The sequence below is a fragment of the Zosterops lateralis genome, assembly GCF_965231275.1.
Source record: "Zosterops lateralis genome assembly, chromosome: 15".
In the NCBI taxonomy this organism is placed as follows: Eukaryota; Metazoa; Chordata; class Aves; order Passeriformes; family Zosteropidae; genus Zosterops; species Zosterops lateralis.
The window spans coordinates 1,853,352-1,868,101 of NC_139775.1; the positions used below are offsets into that span (position 1 = coordinate 1,853,352).

A 14,750-nucleotide genomic window follows, 5' to 3' on the forward strand; every position below is an offset into this window, starting at 1 on the left:
CCCCCACCACATTACAGAGTTGTCATTGAAATTTGCTTCAGATTAGCACTCGAATGGAATCATGTTTCCTGTAGTTCAGTAACAGTCTATGTATTACAAAAATGTAGAAATTCTAATTACAGTATTAGAGAAACCTTAATAGATTTAATTATAGGAAGGAAATAACATACTAATTGTACAAATGCACATACAGGAATCCTATCGTCAGATAATGAAGATGAGGCCAAAGGACTTGAAAAAGAGGCTTATGGTGAAATTCCGAGGAGAGGAAGGCCTGGACTATGGAGGAGTAGCAAGGTGAGATTTTGTGGGTTTTCTGACACCTCTTAAGTATAAAGTTGCCCTTTAAGTGCCCCATGGTTGATGTCATCCCCTTTCAAGTTACCTGTTAATGGTATATGTTACTTATTTGTGGTCTAGTTTATAGACAGTGGCTGTAACTTTACTCTTTATATGGTAGGTTGGTAAGTGGAAGCTTGTGATTTAACAGTTGTCCCACTGCAAGATATGAAAGTGTGATCAGCTCAAATTGTGAGGTCTCTCAGGGAGTGTACAGACCCTGAAGTCAGATCCAGATCACAGGAATGGTTTTGTTAAACACACCTCTCTGATTTCCCACAAATGGATTTCAGGAGAGTAGGGGTTCCTTTTTGTTATATCTCAGCTGCATTCAGGAGAATTCTCTGATCTGTTGGAGCAGGAGTGGAGATGAACTAATCCTAAACAAAAGCTAAAATTTTAGCGAGGACTTGCCTCCCTCTTAAAAATGACAATAACTCCCTGTGGATAGCATCAGATCTGAAATTCAGTAGCTGATTTAGCATCACTGAAAATCGCTCAGCTTTGTGGTTTAGAGTTGGGTAAATTCACGGAGAAAATTCTCAAATCCACAAAAGCTGCCCTGAGGTGTCTATCAGTGATCAATCCCTGGACAAAGGAAAGAAGATGGAACAATCTGAGCTGCCTTACCCGAGGCAGCCTTGGGTGTCTCCACTGTTGGCATCCTGTTGCCCTGATGCCTTTCATAATTGCCCATTAGTTGCAACTAACTCTTCCAGATCAGTACAGCTCCACTTCTAAGCATTACAATTGATAGTTCTCTCCGAATATTTTGGGCCTGGGAAGGGTGTCCAAATTTACCAACAAAGGGCTATTTGCCATGGTGATTTGGGAGATCAGAAATAGTTTTAGTTCTGCTCCTATCCTTGTATGTGACCAAGGTGAGAGAATTTACCCAACCCTTCCTTTTAATGCATTTGGTCTCTGTCCCTTCTGGCCTCTGCTGAAAGCAGTCGCCAAGCTGTCAGAAAAATAGCTTTTCTAAAGACTCCAGCAATTTAGCTGATTCTAACCAACAGGGGTTTTTTTAATATTTCCTTATACTGTACAGGTTGCAGAGAAGCAGATCTTGTAAGCTCCAAATAGCTGAACTCTGTACAAAGACAAGATTTTTTTGGAAGTGTGGCTTGTTCAGACTCAATTAGTTGATGGCATTGTCTAACAGCTTGCTGTAGCTTCTCTAATGGATGTTAATCCCTTCAGTGCTTCTAAAGCAAGCCAAGTCTCCCCTGAGTGGAGTAGGACATTCTGGAGTTTTAATCAAACTCTTTTGGTCTGCAAATGGAGGGCAGCACAAGAGGATCTGATTTTGAAATAAGCATTCCATAACTCATCAATCACAATAATTGCATTGTCTAAAACTTAAGTGCAAGTTGCACTCTTCTAAATTTGTTTGGGGTTGTTGTTTTTTTTTTTTTTTTGGCAGAGAGTGGTTGTATTTACTGTGCCATGAAATGTTGAATCCCTACTATGGACTCTTCCAGTACTCCACGGATAATATTTACATGCTGCAAATCAATCCAGACTCTTCTATCAATCCTGTAAGTACTAATTTCTCAGCAATATTTCTACATTAAGAGATGTCCTCTGTAGTTTCTTACTGCTGTTCTTCCACAAGAAAAGTTTAAACTGCAGGGTAATCAGAATAAGAAGGTGTTAATGTCTTATATTTATACAGTAAGAAGCTGAGGGGTTTTGTTCAGAAACTAGAAACATAGCCTTTGATAAACATCTCATTTCTTTGAGACTCCTCAGTACTGAATGGTTTGCACAGTGATTCTGAGAAGACAAGACAGATTAAATTCATCTTCAGTGTGAGCACAGGTGGTTGTGCACACAGCATTACGTTCCCAGCAGTGCCACCTCATGACTTTTAGGGATGTATCCCTTGCTTGCCCTTTCTCACTATGCTCCTGTGCTTGCTTTTTCTCTTACTGGAGGATTTGTAATGATGCAAACCCTAGAAGGAGCAACAGTTCTGTATTAGTAGAGGGAATTCTTTCTGACATGACATTTCCTGACATTTGCACTGGAAGATGAGGGAAGTGGATTGGAAGAATGTCAACCATAGGACTTACACCTCAGCTTTCAAAAGTTAGTTTAAAAGGAACATGAAAGAAATTAAGGAAACAAGCACACTGCTTCCTCAAGACTAGATACATTTGAATGGTTAAACAAAGAATAAACTAATTTGTTTGGAATCCTCATCTTCTTGGATTTTGGAGGTTTCATAGGGATTTTCTTTTTCCAAGTTTTTCCCTTTGAGAGGTCTAGAGACTTGAATCCAATTTGTTAATCAGGTAATGCACAGAGACTTGCTTGAGGTTTTTAATCATTAAATGCTTTAGTTTTGGTTATGCTGTGAGGAAAAGTGGTGGCTGCTCTTGCCCAGAGGGCTGCAGGTAACTCACACTGAACAAACCACCGAGGGTGCCACAAGATGTCAGTGTCTTCCCAAGCCTGATTCTCCTCTCTCCCTGCAGGACCATTTGTCTTATTTCCATTTTGTTGGTCGGATAATGGGTTTGGCTGTGTTCCATGGACACTATATCAACGGGGGGTTCACAGTTCCCTTTTACAAACAGCTGCTGGGGAAGCCCATCCAGCTCTCCGATCTGGAATCTGTTGACCCAGAGTTACACAAAAGTTTAGTCTGGATCTTGTAAGTACTGAATTTAGCAATCATCTCACTGTAGAGAAAATGGGGTAGAGTTTGCTGGCAATGGTGAGATGCTTTAGACAAAGAGTTTGCAAAAATATTTTTATGCTGGCAGTCTGTACAAAGTCATTGAATTATTCTTAATATATCAAAGGTGGAGGAAAAGTTCTCATTGCAAACTGTCCTTGCAATAAAGTAGATACTAAATCATTAAAGGTTGCAGGGGTATGATAGAATATCACAGTATCAAAATCTAAACTCGGGCGGAGATCTGAGGGGAAGTACAGGCTTCGTAGGAAAAACTGATTAAAATGAAAATAAATGGAAGTAATTTGGACTTCTGCGTGCTTACAGAAAAAGATGCAGCATTCAGTGTCGTTTTGGGACCCTTTAGAACTGCTTTGCATTATCTCAATTTCTTTTCCTAAATGCTGTTTTGAATTTTTTATTTAAAGAAGTTACTGATGATTAAGTTCTCTATATACAATCTCTTCTGTGCTTCACAGACACTTGACAGCAGATCAGATTCTTGCTGGATGTGTTTATATATACTTGTGTGTGTTTCTGTATATAGGGTTTTATCCAGTATCCTGAGTTCCATTAGAAATAGATTAATATCCCATATCTGATCAGGCTCTTCAACATGCACTAAAACCATACAGAAATTGGTGATGGTGGCAATATTCCTCTAGTGTGTGAAATGCAGGTGGTAACTAAGGTTTAGCCTGAAGACTATTTAGGTGTTCAAATACGTGTCAGCATCACCAGTGAGAGTTACCAAAATGCCAAAAATACTGAGTTTCCCCTCTGTCCATTGGCAGAGAGAATGATATCACACCAGTCCTGGACCATACGTTCTGTGTGGAACACAATGCCTTTGGGAGGATTTTACAGCACGAACTCAAACCAAATGGCAGGAATATTCCAGTGACAGAAGAGAACAAGAAGGAATATGTCAGGTATTGCAAACAGAAATATGTCCTGCAAATGTAGTGGGAAGAGGGTAATAAATAGAATTTTTGTATGTAATGTAACTAAGGAAGTAAGTATTTTGAGTGGGAACTCATAAATTACATGAATGTTTTCCCTGGAAGACCTGGGAAGAGAAAGTTGTGAATGGTGCTTTGGTTTTTCCATTAATGGTGCAATAATTAATGGTTGATGGAAAAGGAATGTATAAGCACTTCTTTCATAATACAAAATGTGTGTGTTAAAACAAGGTCCTCTGTAAAATGAGCATTTGGCAAGCCTGCTGTAAAAGTCCCAGTGTTGTCCAGCTCATCACCCCTGACCTTTTCCTTCCTCCCCCACAGGTTGTATGTGAACTGGCGGTTCATGAGAGGAATAGAGGCACAGTTCCTGGCTCTGCAGAAGGGTTTTAATGAACTTATTCCTCAACATCTCCTTAAGCCTTTTGACCAAAAGGAACTTGAGGTATGTTTTATCCACATGGATTATTGTTCTGTAATTTGTTTGATCCACAGTCAAGCACTGATTTAAAAAACAAACAAAAACAAGCAAAAGAAACAAAATACAAAACTTAGTCCATTTTATGTACCAGAAGGGTGAGTATTTGTTTAACCAAACCCTTCTAGGTTTATTCTAGACATTCTTTGGGTTGATATTATTGAGAGGGCTACTTAAACAGAGAAAGACAAATACACCATGGTGTCTATCCAAGGACTAATGCTCAAAGCAGATGGTCTGAGAAGGAGGAAACACTGCAAGTTTGAGGAATTGTTGGCAAGACCAGGCATGTTATTTACCCTGGAACCTGTTTTGTCCAGTAACTTCATGCATGGTTGTTTCTGTTTGCACACAGGAATTAGTTTACAGAAATAGAAGAGTTCAGCATATAGGAAAGAAATTAATTTGTCTTCTTATAAAATCTTAAGGTGCAAAAAGCTACTTCTAAAATAGTTCCCATTACAGCAATTTTTACTCTGGTGCTGCTTCCTAGCAAAAATAAGACAACCTGTGGAATATTCATAATTTGTGGTGCAGAAAGGACTAGCTTTGTGCTAGTCATTCATGCATTTTGGTTAATCTCACAAAGTTCTTGCATTTCATTTGCTTAAAAAGGTAGATTAAAAATCCATTAAATATTTCAATACTCTCCATGTCAGAATAGTCACAACTCCCCTAATGATGTAAGCAGGTGTAAGTGAGAGCTGTCTTGGTGGCACAAGAAGACAGCTGCTAAAGGGTATCTTTCAGCAACTGGATCCTTACTGTGGAATATTATGGGAAATTTAAAATATGTCACATGTTTTGTTTTGAGGGATAAAGTTTGCTCTGTGCCATTTATTTGTTACTACCCAAGGAGGTGGTTAAATGCACGGCCAGCAGCAACTTCCTTTTACAGTATTTTGCATCCTAGTGTCATCTGGAAGAGAGATTGAAGTGATACATCTGGGCTGTGTCAGAAATTCTCATAAATATGGTCAAAAAACAGATGAAAAGTTTCTGTAGTTTGCTGTGGAACAGCAAAGCAACTCAGATGTTCCCATAAGCTGAGCAGGATTCCGTTGTTGCTGGTATTGGCACCTCTAGGACAGTCCTGCAGCAGGACAGTGATGCTGTGCCACAGCCTTACTCCAGATCAGTGCTGTGCCCTCATGAAGACAGGCTGTACCTTCCAGGGAGCACAGATTTAATAAAGCAAGTCTTGCGTGGGCTTCTCACTCTTAATTGCTCATGAAAGTTCTAATGCTGGTAAAGCACTGCTGAGGGTCGGTTTCACTGCTGTCAAACTGGAGAGACTTGCTGCCAGTTCTGTACTGGTTTGGAATGTTACCTTGCTCCAAAAAAGTGGGTGAAGCACCTAAACGATGCCAGGCTTCGTGACGTGGCTGGATGTGCTTTTATAACTGCAATCCTGAAATGACTCTGGACTTTAAAGCACTTCCTAATATTTTAACAGCTGATCATAGGAGGCCTGGATAAGATAGACCTGAATGACTGGAAGTCCAACACCCGCCTAAAGCACTGCATGGCTGACAGCAACATCGTCAAGTGGTTCTGGCAAGCCGTGGAGACCTTTGATGAGGAAAGAAGGGCAAGGCTGCTGCAGTTCGTGACGGGCTCGACGCGTGTCCCACTTCAAGGTTTCAAGGCTTTACAAGGTGACTGATGTGGAGGCTGAGTTAATCTGTGGTTGGGAAAAGAGATAAAAGTGGTGTGGTGTTTACAGGCTCCTTGTAAAGTATCAGCATATTACTGGATAAGTCAAGCACTTGCAAACTTCAGAGCCTGAGAGCAGTTTTATGTTTGTCAGCAGCTCAGCTGCTGCTGAGCACTTTGGCTGTTGCTGATAGTGATGGAAGCTGGCAAATCTGTTACTGTGCAGTGCTTTGACTGCTTGTCAATTTTGGCTTGTCAGTCTCCTACAGCTCTGTGCTCTGAGGTTCAAATCATTCCATGCAAATGTGCACAGGGATATATGATTGACTAAAGAACTTTTTCATGTGAGGACTGCATTCCCCTCAGTGTTTGGCAACAAACCATTAGACTTTAAAGCAAATTTCTGAAAATTGCAGTTTTATCAAAAATGCAGCAGTATCCTTGGCTGTTGTGATCTCCTGATCGCATTCCATTTGTTGGCTGACAGTAAATTGATGTTCAGAATTAAAATGCTAGTTGTGTTTTACAAGGATAACCTTCATGCGCTTCTTAAGTATTTTCATTTTTCATGGTGCAACTTCATTAATATCAAATTTAGCAGCTTACCAAAATACCAGTCTGTAAAATGATTGTCACAAACAGCCCTATCTCTTCTGCCATCCCTTCATCAGCTGCAAATATCTCGACAGATTTAGTCTAGGACATACTTAGGCTTGCAGCTGCAACTGTAATTTCCTCTCTTGCCTTTTTATACGCAGCAAAATGCATGTGTGTGAATGATGCTTGGTTGAAGTGCATTAACTAGAATGTCTGTCTAAGGTTCTACAGGCGCTGCAGGACCCAGACTGTTCACCATCCACTTAATAGATGCAAATACAGACAACCTTCCAAAAGCCCACACTTGGTAAGATGGAAACACTCTGCTTCCTCTCCCTTTGTCTTGATTTAAAGGAGTCATCTCTGTCCTGGGGCTAGGCATGTGATACACATGGATGACTCTAAGTGTGCTCTGTTAGTTTGAATATAGCTGTATTCTGCAGCCAGCAAAATAATTTGCGTTTCTTAAAACTTGATTTGTCTTCTGTACTATCTGTGGTTTTCATTTATTCCAGAGGTGATTATTCTGAGTAGTGAGACGTTTGTAAGTTTAATTCTTCATTTCTTTATTACAAAGAAGTGTTGTCAGATGTCAAACGTTGGAAGCTCATGCTGTTGGTGCAGTATAGGCACAGCCTGAGCCCTTGCACGGAAATCTCACTCCATCAGAGGCAGGAAATGGTGTCAGCAGCAGCAGACTGTCTGCAGGCAGGGCAGGGAGTGGGCCTGCCTGATGTATTGCTTTTTCTTTGCAAGTCTCCTGCATCTGCCTCTTCCTCCTCCTCATCCCAAACGCTGCCATATTAAGTTGTGCATTCCTGCTGTAGAAATAGTTGGTTTTCATCTTGTCTCATTTGGCCACTGAGGCAGCTGAGAGATTTTACAGTTTCTACCTATAGGTAGCTTCTTTACATCTTTCCTCCAATAAAGCACTTGAGCTCCATCGATGTTTGTTACTTTCCCTGCAGCTTTAACCGGATCGACATTCCGCCTTATGAGTCATACGAGAAGCTTTATGAGAAGCTGTTGACAGCTGTGGAAGAGACGTGTGGGTTTGCTGTGGAATGAAAAAGCAACCAAAGGAAACAGATGCTAGCTCATGGACCACCAAATCAAAAGCTAGAAGAAGCTTGCTGTGAACTTCCTGCTAAGCTGTCTGAAACATCTGAACTCTGACAACTTAGAGATGGGGCTGTTTCCCTTCCACTGCTGGTGGATTAGGGGGGGAGGGTTGGGGCTTTTCTTGGTGGTTCCCAACTCTATTTTCTCCCCTTTGTTACAATAACCCCTTCCCTCTTCTTCCATCCCCCCTGAAAGGAAATGCAGCCAAGTTCACCATTTGGCTTTGGTTACACAGGATATTCTGCTAGATTTGTAACACATATTGTGATAGGGTCAGCGATCTGTGGGGCTTTTTAATAGGAGAATCAAAGTGTATTTGAGAATGAGCTTAATTTGCTGAGGACTTGCAACTGGCAGGTGCACTTGGTTAGTCTGTCTTAAATCAAGCTTGAGCCTTTGTAGAGTCCAGCAGGTGCAGAGAGTGTCTGACTGGCACCAGAATTTGCATTGCACATTTTAAACATCTGTTTAAAAAGTAAACTTCTAGCAGAAAATACCTCCATATGAACACTTAGCTGAAAGGTAAAGAAATCCAAGTTCTGCCTTAGCAGGAAGGTCCCAGTGGAAGCTGTGGCTCACCTTGAGAAAAGTGAAGGAATCTGGGATAGCTTAAACGGTATTGTATGATCTCTTTTGGTTGTCCTGGCTGAAATCTAACTGTTTTGCACGTGAAAACAATTTTTTCCTCCTGCAGAATTACTTTCCATAGTTTGTTCAGATGTAAGTACTTTGCAGAGAAGCCTTGTGAGGAAGAGACAGAGGATAAAAATCCATTCAATCCCAAAGCTGTGATTTCTGTGCCACTGTTTTACCTAAGATGCGTTTGTGTGACTTTAAATTCTAAAACTCACATGGAAATCACTAAAAGTCAAGTTAACAGAGCAAACTCTTGCTTCAAATTTTTTGGCCTTGTGAAAGGTTTATTTGGAGATTGAGGTAAAGGGGAACTATATAGTGAATACATTCTAAATGTTACAGAAAGCTATTGGAAGAATTTATGACTTCAGTTCTGTAGGGATGAAAAATTTCTCCAGGCTAGGCTGGAGAATTTCTCTAAGGCTAGTTTTTCCAATATCTGAAACTAATATTAAAAGGTTTGTTCTCTAACACAGGGGAAACAAAAGTAAATCCAATACCTGAATATGTTGGTTTGAAAGACAGGTGTCTGCTAAGAAAGGCAGGAGCCTCCGTTGCAAGGGAAAATGTAACCCCCTTCCGTCCAAATTATTATAAAATTAAGAGGCTTTCAGGCAAAGATCTGAGAAATAGGAATAATGATTCTTTAGTAGTATATATAACAAGGCAATAATACAGAAACACTGTCTTAAACTGACAGAATAGAACCTGACACCCTGTTGGTCAGGGTGGTGGTGGCAGTCCAAGTACGTGGTGGCTGCAATCCTCTTGGAGTGATAGATGTGGTTCTTCTGAAGCAGAGATCCTGTAGAAGGCTCTGGTCTTCCTCTGAAGGTCCAGTGGTGGTTATGTAGCTCTTTTCCTCTGGGAATGCAGTAGGTGAGGGCTGGCTGTAGTGTTCTAAAGCTCAGATTATATCTGTGTAGGGATGCTTGGCTCCTCCTGCTGGGCAGAGCATCTCACAATGGGATAATGTGTTTTATCAGTGAAGCAGTGAGGCTTGATGGCCCATTAGCAGAGTATATCCCCCCTGGATGGAGTTATCAGGGATGAGTCATGGGAGAGACAGTACTGCCCCACTTGGTTTTAATAGATGGTGATAGAATACATACTTTTGGTTACATCTTACATCGTAACTTGACATTATCCACCCCTTATTCTGTTACCATCTGCATCATGCCCAAATCAATACCCTCTTAAAATTCTGCTTATATATATATATATATATACACAGTGATACCTGATGTCGCTGTTAGGGACACGAAAGAACTACACACTCACCGGTCAGGGTGAAGTGAGGAAAGAAGGGTCGTTTATTATGATTTGGGGTTTAAATAGGATTTGGAATGTGGTCAAGAAGTGGTAGACGAGAGGAACACCTCTCTGACCCCAGTGGTCAATTCAGAAATCCATCACAGAGAAATATGGAAACAATCTACTTTGTTTTGAGAAACTCCAGTTCAAGTATGTAACCAATCAGAAGGCTAAAGAATCAGGGCGACAACCTTCAGTTCTCACTTAAGATTAGGTCTCTTTGTGGTACACAATGGATTTCCCCACCTTTCTGACCTACCCACCAGGTCCTTGAGCAAAAACAATCCCATGGATGGGTTTGCTTTTGCCTGAGGTGGAACCAATCCAAATAGTCTTTCCTAAAATACCTTTCATGTGTACCACAGAGGTTTTATCTCAGTCCACTGGGTATAAGAGTTCAGAATGGGCAGGACTAGCTTGATTGATAGACTCTTGGGTGTTGACCATCCCAGGTGGCCTTTGCTAAATTCAATTCCCAATTTTTGAAGGTCCCCTCGCCAAGTGCCTTCAGGGTAGTCTTAAGCACTGTTCAACTTTCCCAGCAGCTGGTGCTTGATAGGGGGATATGATACATCCATTTGCTACCATGTTCTCTGGCCCAGGTGTTTGTAAGGTTATTCTTTAAATGAGTCCCATTGTCCAACCCAATTCTCTCAGGGGTGCCGTGTGTCCACAGGACTTGTTTTTTCAGGCCCATGATGGTGTTCTGGGCAGGAGTGGGATGGTCTTCAACCATCCAGTGGTGGCTTCCACCATGGTGAGCATATAGTGCTTGCCTTGGTGGGTTGGGAAAGGGTGATGTAGTCAATTTGCCAGGCTTTCCCATACCTATACTTTGACCATCTTTCACCATACCACAGAGGCTCTGCCCTGTTTGACTGCAGCACAGGTCTCACAGCTGTGGATAACCTGTGAGATACTGTCCATGGTCAAGTCCACCCCTCAGTAATGAGCCCGTCAGTACATTGCATCTCGTCCCTGATGACCAGAGGCATCACACCCCCAATAAAATGTTCCATTTATTTTTGGCAAACTGTACACACCTTTTTTTCATTGGCTCAATCCTAGACCAATCATGGGGAAAAATTTTTCCCCTACCTTAAAGTTACTGGAATTACAGGATAAAATGCAAAAGTAACCAGGCCACCTGTGCAGAATAGCTGCACTTTATTGACAAAAAATTGTACCCAACAGAGCACTTTCCTGCACGCATACAGCCACAGAGCAGCTGAGCAGCCAGATCTAGGACACAGAAGAAGGGAAGCTAATGAGAGGCAGGGCTTGATCTGCAGCACAGGTAGAACATGGAATCGCTTTTCAAATCTTCCAGCCAACTTCTACTGGGAGATTTACTTATGAGTCCTCAATCCAATCTTTGATGAGTTATCCAGAGTTTCCTCAGAGTTGTCTGCTTTCTCCTGTACAGAGAGAGTAGAGTTCAGAGCTGCTCAGTGGTTCTTTTTGATTGAGCCAAAACCAGAGAAACCCATCACGGCTGCCATTTCATCATTCTCTTCAAAGGCCAAATCATCCTCTGCCCTCTTCTCTCTCAGCTTCTTCTTGTAGGCTTTGGCCTTCTCCTCCTCCTCACAGAGGTCCTTCGTCTTCTCATCAAAGTCATACTCCTTCTGCTTCTCCTCCATCTTCTTGTTCTCCTCAAAGTGTTTCTTCAACTGGTCCAGCATGGAATGCTCCACCCACATGGACATGCCCAGTTTCCTCTGGTGTTTTTTGCCATTGATGTGATCCAAGAAGTTAATGTAATCTTTCACCACACAGTCACATATGTTACAGTAATACTCTCCCATCTCTGACTGAGGGGTAGTTTTGGTGATGACAGTGGTTTTCCCCAACTTGGATTCCAGGTCCACTTTGTAGTCTTGGTGCTGCAGAAGTTCCCTTTTGGCAGGCTGAGCTGGTTTGCCATCTTTCTTTTCTCTCTCCTCTGTGAGCTGCTTCTCTGCAAGTTCCTCGTATTCATCTTTGTCCCACTTCTGGCAGAAGTCCAGGTTCTTGGTCTCATTGCCTGATGCCATGGTGAGCTGAGAGCAGAATTAGGATAGGACCTGACACCCAGGTCAGGGTGGTGGTGGCAGTCCAAGTACGTGGTGGCTGCAATCCTCTTGGAGTGATAGATGTGGTTCTTCTGAAGCAGAGATCCTGTAGAAGGCTCTGGTCTTCCTCTGAAGGTCCAGTGGTGGTTATGTAGCTCTTTTCCTCTGGGAATGCAGTAGGTGAGGGCTGACTGTAGTGTTCTAAAGTTCAGATTATATCTGTGTAGGAATGCTTGGCTCCTCCTGCTGGGCAGAGCATCTCACAATGGGATAATGTGTTTTATCAGTGAAGCAGTGAGGCTTGATGGCCCATTAGCAGAGTATATCCCCCCTGGATGGAGTTATCAGGGATGAGTCATGGGAGAGACAGTACTGCCCCACTTGGTTTTAATAGATGGTGATAGAATACATACTTTTGGTTACATCTTACATCATAACCTAAGACACTGAATCACTAACATTTTTCCAGTTTGCACACCAAGATGAGACAGTGTTTTAACAAATAACATGGCTTCAGAGAGTCCCAGTTATCTATCAAACATGTCTAAATTTAAGCAGACTTGCTTGTATAGGATTTTTTTTTCTTTGACAAGCCTGATTTTTAGAGAGATTCAGGACTTAAACACTTAATAGATGTTACGTTTATAGAATAGTGCATTGAAATTCAGCTGTGGGTAAGAGCCTATCCTTAAGAGGTGTCTACTGGAATACTTCTATTTTGTCTTTTTTTTAATTGAATTTGGTAATAGCTTTAAACTGTGATAGGACAGAAAGTAGACACTTGTCAAAACCCTGGCATCTTTCTCTGTTTTGTTGATTTGTGGTTTTCTTTTTGCCATTGACCATAATTCTTGTGATTTGTTGTCAGGAGTCACATTGGAGGTGTAAAATTGTATCATATTGTGAGATTTGCACAGGGGGGCTAAAGATGCTCATCCTGCAGGACTGTACAGGAGAGGCATGTTCAGCCCCATGTTCTGTAGGGATCTTTTGGCACTTGGAGACCAGTTTCTGCAGTTCTGGTTGTTGGGATGTGCAGCAGTTGGCAGACAGCATCCCTGTGGTCCTAGACTGAGTAGCAGAGTCCCCACAACCCTGGATTTTCCAAACTGCTTTGAAGTCAAACCTGTTCATAGAGTGTATTTATTCCTTTCAGTACGTTTGAATGTGCAATAAACCAGTCAGATAGGAAAAATGCAAAATGGATTCTCGCCCAAAAGCTTTGCATGCAGTCTCATGTGGATTTTTCACTAAAAAGTGTAAAAAACCCCAAAACTCAAACCCAGATACTAAAGCCCACCCCTGATAAAAATCCTGTCACACCTGCAGCACAACTGGTTCAGTACAAACCAAGCAAGGTGAAGGGAAAGGCCCCTGATTTGGAGATCTATAGGTCAAGTAGCTTTATGTCAACAACCCAGTTGACATAAGATAGTTCCTAATGTCTTTGCTAGGTCAGTGTTTTATTGAATGCACAAAATAAGAATAGGCAAGGATTGTTGTTTCGAAAAGTCCGTCTGTTTTTTGCTGTATTTAAAAGCCCTTGTCAAGGTACCTCCATGCTGACAGTAATGAGAATAGGGCACTGTCTTCTAAATTATTTCAGTTCTCTTTTCAACAGCTTCACCACCTCTCCTGTCGTTTCGTCTTTGCAATTTTGTGCCACTTCAGTGATGACAAAGACCTTTTTTGTCTTGTTCTGTACATGCATTTGAGGCAGGCCTTAAAAGCTGGTTGGGTGGATGGAGGAACAGCAAGAAGCGAGGAAGAACAGCTTTGGAGCCATGGCCTGTTCTTCCTGTCCCCATTTCCAAGGCCAGAGAAGGAAAAATGCCAACAGGAGTTAGCATGGCTTGAGCCAGTGGCTCTCAGAGGTCTGGGATAACCTCAGCTGTCTGAATTTGTGTGTCCATTCCCACTCGGCCTGCCAGCACTTGAACTTGGTTGTTACTTCTCAAACTTGCCCAAAGAATACCATCGAGTCCCGTGTTCATTCTGTCATTCCACGTTCCGCCTTGTGCGCAGATACTCTTGGATCTGACCCGAAGGAAATACAAGGTACAGCGTGTCTGTCGTTCCTGTCCCACGGCAAACCCCGCAGCTGCTCCATCAGCAGTGCCCTGGCACTGCTCCTCAGCCTCTACTCTACACTCAGGGATGTAGGAAACCACCACTCTGCTCGTGTGTTCCAGCGGGAGGAAACGAGCCTGTTGGATGGGTGTGAGTGTTCACTTGGGCATTACGTTAGACAAGACCCTGCTCCAAAAAAAGGCTGCTCCAAGCTTCAGACGGTGCGATCGGCGCTCGCTCAGCAGTTTGTCCTCAGTTCAAGTCGAGGTGGTTGTAAAAATCCAACAGATTTTGTAAATTACTGATCCAGCCACCAGGCCCTCTGGAGCCAGTGCCCGGGTTCGGGGCTGTGTGGCACAGCAAATTCCCAGAAACACAGTATGGATCTGGTTTTAATCTGTTAAAATTTTTTTTGTTTGTTTGTTGTTGTTGTTCCTCAACCACTTTATAATGTATTTTTTTAATTTATTATTTTGTAATGTCATGTTTAAGTATTGCTGCTATCCTTGTTATTCTTCCCACTGTTTTTATTGCAGATTTATTTTGTGGAAGTTGTACACTAATGTTTCATTTTATGTCTAAATCAAAGTATTTAAAGAAATACTAGTTCTATTTAATGTGGTTATGGAACCAGCTGGAATAAACAGTGATTGTATAGTAGGCTGGACCCAGGAGGTCATGTTCATTTTTGTTACATATGCAATAAACTCACAACTTTAAACTCTTGGTAGCCACTGTTTAGTTTGTTAAAATATTTGTAGGAATCAGAGAAAAAGAGTGGACAAAGTATCAAAATGCAACTGATTTAACAGATCTATATGGACTGCCCAGATGAA

General features: G+C 41.8%; 2 protein-coding genes across 5 annotated transcripts in view; one reads left to right on the top strand and one right to left on the bottom strand.

Moving 5' to 3' along the window:
• Positions 1–7,800, top strand: part of SMURF1 (SMAD specific E3 ubiquitin protein ligase 1) — a 41,241-nt gene extending 33,441 nt beyond the window's left edge. For 2 of the 4 annotated variants that reach the window (XM_083872388.1, XM_083872390.1), the window contains exons 11-18: positions 194–297; positions 1,766–1,880; positions 2,823–3,001; positions 3,820–3,957; positions 4,312–4,432; positions 5,922–6,123; positions 6,941–7,025; positions 7,687–7,800. In XM_083872388.1, the coding sequence (XP_083728514.1) occupies positions 194–297; positions 1,766–1,880; positions 2,823–3,001; positions 3,820–3,957; positions 4,312–4,432; positions 5,922–6,123; positions 6,941–7,025; positions 7,687–7,786 (1,044 nt within the window). In that variant the 3' untranslated portion in view covers positions 7,787–7,800. The remainder of the gene's footprint in view (positions 1–193; positions 298–1,765; positions 1,881–2,822; positions 3,002–3,819; positions 3,958–4,311; positions 4,433–5,921; positions 6,124–6,940; positions 7,026–7,686) is intronic. The other 2 variants (XM_083872389.1, XM_083872391.1) reach the window with 1 other exon arrangement.
• A 3,431-nt stretch (positions 7,801–11,231) lies between these two features.
• On the bottom strand, positions 11,232–14,629 carry LOC310915486 (zinc finger matrin-type protein 2-like). The gene has a single exon (XM_083872392.1). It carries the CDS (start codon positions 11,824–11,826, stop codon positions 11,239–11,241), a length of 588 nt encoding a protein of 195 aa, XP_083728518.1. The 5' UTR covers positions 11,827–14,629; the 3' UTR covers positions 11,232–11,238.
• Positions 14,630–14,750: the final 121 nt, after the last annotated feature.